The 10,940-nt window shown below is 33.6% G+C and overlaps 2 protein-coding genes across 2 annotated transcripts; one reads left to right on the forward strand and one right to left on the reverse strand.

Moving 5' to 3' along the window:
* The first annotated feature begins 6 nt into the window (after positions 1–6).
* Positions 7–2,817, forward strand: LOC134282473 (baculoviral IAP repeat-containing protein 6-like). Its single transcript, XM_062764881.1, has 3 exons — positions 7–143; positions 734–839; positions 2,541–2,817. The coding sequence occupies exons 1-3, from the start codon at positions 86–88 to the stop codon at positions 2,815–2,817; spliced, it is 441 nt and encodes a 146-aa protein (XP_062620865.1). The 5' UTR covers positions 7–85.
* Positions 2,818–4,818: 2,001 nt separating this feature from the next.
* Positions 4,819–10,786, reverse strand: LOC134282474 (leucine-zipper-like transcriptional regulator 1; the record flags this gene model as incomplete). The annotated part of the gene is made up of 8 exons (XM_062764882.1): positions 4,819–5,061; positions 8,269–8,361; positions 8,513–8,623; positions 9,112–9,166; positions 9,739–9,885; positions 10,046–10,185; positions 10,426–10,564; positions 10,647–10,786. Coding segments are annotated over 8 exons (1,068 nt in total), but the record flags the coding sequence as incomplete, so codon positions are not given.
* Positions 10,787–10,940: the final 154 nt, after the last annotated feature.

Genomic DNA, 10,940 nt, shown 5'->3' on the forward strand with positions numbered 1-10,940 from the left:
GGCCCTGCTGGTCTCCCCTATCTCCAGTGTGTACGTCCCTAACATTGAGGAGGTCCTGCTGTGTCTGGGACTCCACTCCGTAGACATGGGGCTGGCTCTGGTGGACAACATACTCAGGAGTCCCAGCAACAGGGCCAATTCAGGTAAATTAATACTTAAAAGTCCCAGCAACAGGGCTAATTCAGGTAAATTAATACTTAAAAGTCCCAGCAACAGGGCCAATTCAGGTAAATTAATACTTAAAAGTCCCAGCAACAGGGCTAATTCAGGTAAATTAATACTTAAAAGTCCCAGCAACAGGGCTTATTCAGGTAAATCAATACTTAAAAGTCCCAGCAACAGGGCTTATTCAGGTACAAACATATTTAAAAGTCCTAGCAACAAGGCCAATTCAGGTACAGGCCCCAAGGCCATAAACTGTGAAGGCTTAAGTCAACACTTTGATTTTTAATACTTAGAGTTTTATGTAATGCATTTGCTTAAAATTTATTTTTAAATTTAAATTCAAACATACAGCTGTATATGTGATACAAATTTTGTTTCAGACTTTCAGTATAAAATTTATTTAAAAGGTATGTTTGTTTGAAATTTTACTGAAGTCTGACTTCGAGCAGATTCTCCACTCTCAATAGTGAAGTAAACATTATCCATATTAGAAGAAGGACATTTTTTGCTTAGGTTATGTAAGTGATATAGTATGCATTGATAATTTATGATTTGATTGTGTTAAAAGGTTTTGGTATGCCATATCTTGGAAAAGTTTGTGGCCAGGCTAATGAATCCACTGTTGAATTGCTGTACCAGCTAGGAATGGTCCAAGACCATGGAACGAGATTAAGGTGAGTGTTTTCTAAATTCACCCACACGGATTTAAAAAAATAAGGAAGAAAGTGTGTATCTTTATTACCATTTATGGGTTATTTTAGGAAGCAGAAATATCATCCAGAAAGTGTCAAATTATATTTATACGCCCGTCTTAAGACGGGACGTATTATGTTATAGGCTTCGTGTCCGTCCGTCTGTCTGTTAGCTTTTTCGTTTCCGGCTCATAACTTTAATACTACTGGGCCTAGGATTATCAAACTTTGTCATCTGATGCATCTTGGGTAGAAGGTGTGTCGCGCACAAAAAGTAGGTCGCTCTGACCTTTATTTAAGAAGTTATAGCCAAATATGGAAAAATCCTTTCCGGCCCATAACTAGAAAACCATAAGACATACAATCATCAAACTTGGCCAGTTTATGCATCTTAGGTAGAAGGTGTGTCGCGACCTATTTCAAGGTCACTGTGACCTTTAATTTAAGTGAATTTTTAAAAAAATGTGTCTTTTTACTATTCATTTACACATCCCAAATAATGTAAGAGTATTGCACTGTTCTTATTAAAAAAGTGTTAAATCAAGAAAATACTTATTTTTTTTAAGCATATACTTGACAGCAATCTATAACAAATATAATGTATGTCAGAGAAATCCTGCCTCTCCCATGAGTGTAATTATCAAGCACTGGTCAAGAAGAATTTTGATAACAGAAAATTGCATGTCAAATTAGAGAGAAATTAATGGGTTTTGAGTGCGAGGAGCTAGCATTGGTGTTATCTATATCCCTTGAGTATTGGGCAAATGGGTAAGCCTGTTTGATTAAAAATAGCTCTTGTTGACTAGCTTAAGTTTTAAAATGAATTTGATGAAAAGTAATTAAAACTAATTTGATATTGCATAATAGACTAATCTGATATTATGTAATATTATTAATTTAAAAACTAATTTTTTGGGGTGGGGTGGAATCAGCATGTCCATATGAATTACATATTAAAACCTGTCGGACATTAAATCTCAACCAAAAAAAATCTTTGAGTATTTTATTAAATTTATAGTAGATAGTGCAGAAACATTCATCTCTTGGTAGTAATGAGTAGACAAGCATCCAGTTAAAGATTAATTAATGAGTTCAATGTAGGAAGGCTAGCTGTCTCAGTCGCTCTGATTAAGCAGTGACCTTATCTGTACCCTTTGGGGATTAGACAGAAGAACTGCTGGTCAGTTTATAACATATGTCATTTGATGGCCAGCCTTTTCTTTTCAAAATTAATTTGGTATAGATTAAGTTGTTAAGACTAATTTGATGATGGGCATTTGACAAGGTCTAACACAACCAGCACAGAAATCTATCAGTGATGTAATATTTATTATAATTGATGCCTACATCACAGGGGATGGATAAATATTTTAAGGAATGGAAAAATCATCGAAATCTTAGAATCAAGGTTGATGTGATTTTCTTGCACCTAAACTGTTCAAGAAAATTGTAATTTTTTGACGGGCGTATCATGCTGTGGCGCGGCACTTTATTAGTGTAGATAATAATTAATGATTTTAGAAATAACCTTTACATTATGTATTTCTGATTTAATTATTAGTGACAATTTGAACAATATAAAACCATTACTTAATAATGCCAAAATTGAATGATCACTTGATAGTCCCATTATACAGGATTCAAACTATTACATACAAATAATGATATGGTTTGTTTTTACAGAGTCCAGGCTTTGTTGAGCTGGCTGAAGGACAGTGCCAGACTTGCTCTACAGAGGTCCTCTCTCTCCACTTCTGAAGGATACAGAAGAGTTCAGCAGGAGTTATCCTCCCTTCCCAGCCCCGCCCCCTCCCACATACAAGTGGTATCAGCCATCTTGTGGCAAAGCAATGATCTACCTGTGGAGTATGATCTGGGCGGTTTGGTTACCAGGGAGCTAGTCAGGTACAGGAATATTTGGGAAATTCTCAAGTTTTCCAGTGTGAAATATGAGGAGTAAAAATATAAAATTAGAATGAGATTATGCTATATCCTATATATTTTGGCATACACTCATGAAAAATACTCAATATTCACTTGAAACCTAAAATAAAATGAACATGAGCTACTGATATATCAATTTTATCTAATACAATGTTGTGCATTCCAGAATATATAAAGATGCTTATTTAAGTCCCTTTCAGCAAATTCAGTTGTTTGAATAGTGTAAAAAGTGGAATGTTGTTTATGCAACCCAGTCAAATTCTATGGCATTAATACTGTCGAATTAGACATATTTTACTATATTGTGTAAATTTTGAAGCTCCCTTTAGCCTCTGATTTTCTCTCCATTTAAAGCATAAAACAAAAAACAGTAAAATCATGAGAAATTTAATTTGGGATATTGATAGCTGCTAATACAGGTGTTTTATTTTCGCTTAGCTCTCACACGGGAGATTTATGTTGAATTAGTTTAATTCGAATTAGTTTACTGTGCATTAAATTACTTCGCATTAGCTCCATGTGAACGCTAAGCGAAGCTAATTCGAATTAAATTCTGACCGGATGCGGTAATGGCAAAATTTAGTCAAATGCCACTTGTCGATGGTCAGCTGTAGGTACTTGTGTGGTCTTTGAGCCAAAAACTAAGGGAAAATTTCGTTAATCATTAAATGTGTGTACAGCAGACTGCTAAACATTATGTCATGGACTTGCTTCTGCATAAGGTGATGTGATTTGTAAATGACGTCGTAGCGTGCACGCTGGGCTGCAGAGAAAATTTTAATTCGCATTAATTAAATTTGGTATATGTCAAGAAAAATATTATCAAAAAAAAAGATCAAAGCATAATTGACTTAAAGTAATTACAAATTTCCTTCACATCTAAGCAGTATAACTTTTTTGGCAGGCAATTTAAATCAAACACTCCCACAGCCTATAAATAAAGCATTCTCACTTACTCTGTATAACTATTACAAGAGAAGGCATTTTTTTTCATTTTAACATGTAAAATAAAACAATGAACCATATAATATATAAATGTTGATAGTGTATACTTAATCATGTTGCTTTAACTACTCAATTTCTAAAACAATTTATGATTCTTTTCAATTTTGAACTACTGCTTTGCTTTATGATACACCTCACATCAGGGGCCAAAAAGGGTCTTAGCCAATTTTGTCCTTTCCATTCCAGCTATGTAGGATCTGATTATACTTGCATGTTCAGGTTTATCTCAAACAAATGTCGGTCAAAAGCTCTACAGAGCTTATGTTTCTGTTATAAAAATCCGACTCAAAATAAAATTTTCTGATTCTGATTCTGAAATGCTATATTAATTATGTAATTTTTTTATCAACATAATAAGAAAAAGCTGGATAGTAATTAATATTTTCATTTTCATATTGGTAATATGGAGGTATGGAGATTTTTATTTATATGAAAAGATATAAATCAAAATAATCTTTTTTCAAAACATTTTGTTTATATAAGTACAATCATGTATTCCTTGTTAAAATTGACAGCTTCTATATATCTATTGTACATATATCAGTCTATATATCTATTGTACATATATCAGAGTTCAAAAAAATACATTGTTTTTTTTTTTTTGCTTTAAATCTATAAATTCAAATTATTACATACATGTATATAGATTCCTAAAATACAGATAAAAATATATATCTAGTTTATCTTATATATAATACATAATGTTCATTACCTGGACCATCAATACCAAGCTCTGTCCATTTCTGTGACCATTCTTTCTGATCTTTTTCTGGCCTCTGTAAATATGCAAAAAATAACCACAGGTTCTGTGAATGTCATTTTCAGGACACAAGCAATCTCTGCATGAAACTCAAATACTTTTCCATTGGAATGTGCAGACTGCATGAACACAGTTTTTAATATTTACATTTCAATGTCTTTGTCCTAGATAAAATTACAAATAGTTTTTTAACTTTTTAACTTTAATTCTACAAAAATCTACTGGTCCATCGATTGAGGTGGTTAAAAGAAATCATGTGGGGGCAGGACAAATTCTACCTTCTTTAGTAGGTAGAATTTTATCTGTGTATATGTAGGAGAGGACTAGTTTCAGTGCCGTGGGGTTTGCCTCAGGCAGGATGACCTGTATAGGGTCGGTGCTCGTCGCCTCGTCCAGGTAACGCTGTTCTTTAGCAGTACGTATCTTCTCCGCTAACCACGATGACCTGGCAGCAACTAACGCAATGTGTGCAGCTATACACTCCCGTGTCCCATCCTGAATGATCAACAAGAGGCCCACGGGCCTTACAGGTCACCTGAGTATCATGTAACAACTTTCAAATAATTAAAATTGGTTCGTGTTTTACCCCAGAGGCCATGAAATTCACAATTTTGAAAGAGGCACCATTACTTATCATAATTATAAACTAAGCATGCTTACTCTATTTACTTAATACCCAGAGGTAGATCAGAGTAACAAAGAGAAAATGCACTTCCACTTTATAGCAAGTTGTGCACCTCTCCCCAAAGGAACCACTGACCCTGAGGCCACATATTTCAAAATTTTGCAAATTTTATCATAAAATGGTTGATTAATACTAAAGAGCAGATTTCAAAGCATTAATTTATTTTCAGACTATGTTACCCCCCCCACCAACCCCAACCCAAGGGGCATAAAAAATAACCTTTTTGCTAGATGCACCTTTCTTCATCACAAATATATATACTTGAATCATTGGCATAAAACCCAAGAGCAAAGGAATGGATTTTCAAAGAATTAATGCATTTTCACTATATAATCAATAGAGCCCAGCCCTAATACCAGAAACCCTGACCCTGGGGCCATAAAATTCACAATTTTGGAAGAGGCACTCTTTCTCATCATAACTATGTACTTACTTATGCCCTGTTCACACGGAGAGTTTAATTCGCAGTAAATTAATGTGAAGTATACTAATGCGAATCAAACTAATGCGAATTAAATTGCATTCACACGACAGCTAATGCAAAGTAAACTAATGCGAATTAAAATTTTACTTCTGCAGCCCGGCGTCAGCACGGCTATTATGACGTCATTTACAAATCACATCACCTTATGCAGAAGCAGATCCATGACATAATGTCACAGTGTCTGTACACACATTTAATGATTAACAAAATTTCCCTTAGTTTTTCACTCAAAAATAGCACAAGTACCTACAGCTGACCATCGACAAGTGGCATTTGACTAAATTTTGCCATTACGCATGCGTCAGAATTTAATTCGAATTAGCTTCGCTTAGCGTTCACATGGAGCTAATGCGAAGTAATTTAATGCACAGTAAACTAATTCGAATTAAACTAATTCGCATTAAAATCTCCGTGTGAACGCTAAGCGAAGCTAATTCGCAGTAACTCTATGTTTAATTCGAATTAAACTCTCTATGTGAACAGGGCATTAGTTTATTTAATACCCAGTAGCAGAGAAGAAGATTTTCGAAAAATTAATGCATTTCACTATATGATCAATAGAGCCCCGCCCTAACACCAGAACCCCTGACCCTGGGGCCATGACTTTCACAATTTTGGTAGAGGACTCAATGCTCATTACATTCATGCCAACAGTTTGACTGCTTGATGTCCAGGAGTAAAGAAGAAGATTTTTAAAGATTGCAATAATTTTGGTGGTTTTGGCCCCACCCCTCAGACCCCAGGGGGGCGGGGACCGTAAAATTCACAATTTTTGTTCCCATTTAGCCATAGATGCTGTATACCAAATTTAATTGAAATTGGTTCAGTGGTTTCAGAGAAGAAGCTGAAAATGTTCAAATGTTAACACACGATGCACGACGGATGACGACGGACGAAAACGGATAGCAATAGGTCACCTGAGTTACTCAGGTGACCTAAAAATACTTCTCTTTTTAAGTTTTTATATCAATGTTTTACCAGAATACAATCAATACAACTGTTAAGGTGTGTTTTTAAATGCTATAATCAGGACACTTTATTGGATGTACATGTACATGCAGGTTTAAACATGTCAAATAAAGTGCCGCGCCACAGCATGATACGCCCGTCAAAAAAATACAATTTTCTTGAACAGTTTAGCATGCAAGAAAATCATGTCAACCTTGATTCTAAGATTTCCATGATTTTTCCATTCCTTCAAATATTTATCCATTCCCTGTGATGTAGGCATTAATTATAATAAATATTACATCATTCCATGCTGGTTGTATCAAATGCCCATAATATTAAACAATATCAAATTAGTCTTAACACCTTAATCTATACCAAATTAATTTTGAAAAGAAAAGGCTGGCCATCAAATGACATATGCTATAAACTGACCAGCACTTCTGTCTAATCCCCAAAGGATACAGATAAGACTGCTTGATCAGATAGTCTTTCTAATGGAACTCATTAATTAATCTTTAATTACTACCAAGAGATGAATGGGTCTGCACTATCTACCATATATTTTTTTCTTAAACATATAAAATATTCAAAGATTTTTTTTTGGTTGAGATTTAATGTCCGACAGGTTTTAATATTTAATTCATATGGACATGCTGATTCCACCCCATCCTATATTTAAAAATTAGTTTTTAAATTAATGATATTATATAATATCAGATTAGTCTATTATGCAATATCAAATTAGTTTTAATTCTTTTCATCAAATTCATTTTAAAACTGAGGCTAGCCAACAAGAGCTATTTTTAATCCAACAGGCTTACCCATCTGCCCAATACCCAAGGGATATAGATAACACAGATGCTCTATCAGTTTAGATCCTCACACTCAAAACTCATTAATTTCTCTCTAATTTGACATGCAAATTTCTGTTATCAAAATTCTTCTTGGCCAGTGCTTGATAATTACACTCAAGGGAGAGGTAGGATTTCTCTAACATACATTATATTTGTTATAGATTGCTGTCAAGTATATGCTTAAAAAATAAGTATTTTCTTGATTTAACACTTTTTTAATAAGGACAGTGCAATACTCTTACATTATTTGGGATGCTTAAATGAATAGTAAAATGAAACATTTTTTTTTTAAATTTCACTTAAATTAAAGGTCACAGTAACCTTGAAATAGGTCGCGACACACCTTCTACCTAAGATGCATAAACTGGCCAAGTTTGATGATTATAAGTCTTATAGTTTTCTAGTTATGGGCCAGAAAGGATTTTGCCATATTTGGCTATCACTTTTTAATAAAAGGTCAGAGCGACCTACTTTTTGTGCGTGACACACCTTCTACCCAAGATGCATCAGATGACAAAGTTTGATAATCCTAGGCCTAATAGTATTAAAGTTATGAGCCGGAAACGAAAAAGCTAACAGACAGATGGACAGACGGACGGACATGAATCCTATAACATAATACGTCCCGTCTTAAGACGGGCGTATAAAAACATTATTTTGACTTAATTTTAGAAATATGTGTCTATTACTAGTAATTAAATGTCTATGCTTTGAGTTTATTACATTACCTTGCCGACAATAAAGTGTAGATCACAGAACTGTTGACTTTCTAAAAGCTTCCCAAAATCCTCATGAAGAGTACATTTAGGGTATCTAGAAAACTGGAATTTAACAAGAGCATTAATTAATATTAATTTGCTTTTAATGAGAGAATATTAACATAAAAATGCAATTGGAATATTTGAAAAAAATGCTGATATTTAAAAGATATGTCACTCAAGTTTATAGCATTATACATGTATAAAGAATCACCTGAAATCTATACATCTCTCCACTCCTGACTATATTATCCACTGTTCCACCAAAAACATACATAGCATCATCCACAACAGCAGCAGCATGGAAGAGTCTTCCAGCAGGGACCTAATGCAAGTAATCATCAGAGTTACTGGTAGTTAAACACTGATTAAAATTGTAAAAGCCTACCAGCAGGTACATGTATCTAAAGAAAGTCATCAACAGAAATATTGGTAATTAACCATTGGTAACCACTGGTCAGAGGTCAGAGGTCAGACCAATCTCAGAGGTAAGTCCTCTACCATAAAACATTCATATTTTGTGAAGATTATTTTTGTACCAACAACAAACAGACAATTCGTGTGACCAAATGTAACCATTAACCATGTGTATTGTTTAGTATATGAAAAAATGAAAATGTTAACTTTAAAAGTACCCAATTCAAAAGAGATACATTTACAATGTACATGTATTTACAGACTGATGGATAGATTGCTAGACACATAGAAAGACTGGGATAACAGCAAAGCTTTCCTTTGAAAACATACAGTACAACTAGTTATTACCATGGTACATGTTTATATAGTCTGAGGTGATTCAGTTCTCTGTTATACCTGACTGTTAGGAGCAGGTTCTGTGATGGACCAGGTCTGTGAATCCAGATCAAAGCTAGAAAATAAAATAGTAGAATAAAGTGATTGTCTCAATAATCTATAGGTTACAAGTACAGTAAATGTGTAAGTAAAGTATGTGGTTTAGAACTATAAATGAACAAAAGAACCATATATGTTATACCATATCTATTTCTTCACTCTACCTCTCTGTTAGTTTTATAGAGGTTAATTTTTTACACTGATATTTCAGTTGTAAAATATACTTGGATAATGATGTTTGGATTCAGATTTACAAGTCATCTGGATTTGATGCTTACTGTAGAAATTGAAAAATATAAATATACAAGGATAATAAAATGCCCATACTTCTGAAAATTGCAATTTTGATGGATTTTATAAGCATGGTTCTTTCAGCAGTTACAAGCATAATAAATTTTACACTACATTATAGTGTGAATTTGTTTGAAAGCTTTAGAATAAAAGTTATATTCCCTTACAAACATGGATGTCATTCTAATCAACTAAAATTTTTTTTATAATTATGGCATTTATTAGTGTAATTTTTGGTTTAAAGCCATTCACATAAGTAAATATGGTTTTAAAAGTAAATTTATTTTATCATCTAACCTGTGCAGTTCATTGGGTAATGTTTGTCCAGTAGCTCCACCAAACACATACAGGTGTCTGTCAAAGGCCACCATAGTGTGTCCATACCTCTTCTCGGGAGGGGGAGGGGCACCCCGCAGGATGTGTTCTGTAGAAATCTTTGTCCATCTGATTACACAGTAATAAACTGCTAAACTTTCTTGTAAAATTTTATTACAGTAGCTCAGAATAATTTTTAGAAAGAAGGTTCTTTTCTTCCATTATTATGATATAAATGTTAAATAATTATGATAAAATTAAGGAAATCAATATGAATAATAAAACTTACTCATTTTCTTTGAAATTAAATTGGAAAAGATTATTTGTTATTTTGGCTCCACTTTGTCCAGAAAACACAAACATTGAATCTCTGGCCACTGCCAAGGCAAAGTTACAGCAGGTGGGGGGAATATTTCCTCTTTGTTCAACCTGAGTATGTTTTAAGCACAGTAAATCAATAGTATTATAGTATACATGTAATTTTACATGAATTATTATGACATAGATAATTATAATATATTGACAAAATGTAATAAAGACACAAAATTGAAATATTAAATTTCAATACTATTTACATGTATTTCTTTATGTACCACATCTTATCTTCAACATTTAAAAAAACCAACATTTAAATGTGCCTTTATTTCAAACACAGAACAAAACTCCTACCTCTTGCCATTGTCTTTGTTCACCATTCAGAGGGACTGTCCACATGTCATTTAGTCTTGTGTTTCCATCATATCCCGCGAATATCCACAACTTCCAGTCATACACGGCTGCACCATGAGCTGCACGAGCAACTGGTTTTCTACAATACATGTTTAATATTTACAGATTTTTTCTCACAGACAAAATATGACCCCAATAAGTGTAAATAATAAATCACCAACCTCCCTTCATACTTCCACTCCACCCACTGTCCTTTGGCAAAGCGATACTCAAATAAGTCATTCTTATTGGTCAGGTTTGAATTGGAGTGGATATCCCCTGTGTATCCACCTAGCAGGAAAAAGCTTACATTACTTCCATTCTATTTACTAAAACTAATTCAACATTCATTAACAGGAGTAATAATAAAATTTCGACCAAATTGCCGCATGATGGGTATTTTTTTACATGCTGCTAATTTTTACGAGTTTTATAAATCCGTAAAATTTAAATACGTAAAATTTCACAGAAGAAAC

This window comes from Saccostrea cucullata, unplaced genomic scaffold, assembly GCF_032062105.1.
Source record: "Saccostrea cucullata isolate Sc308-1 unplaced genomic scaffold, CSIRO_AGI_Scuc_v1 ctg23645, whole genome shotgun sequence".
NCBI classification, from domain to species: Eukaryota; Metazoa; Mollusca; class Bivalvia; order Ostreida; family Ostreidae; genus Saccostrea; species Saccostrea cuccullata.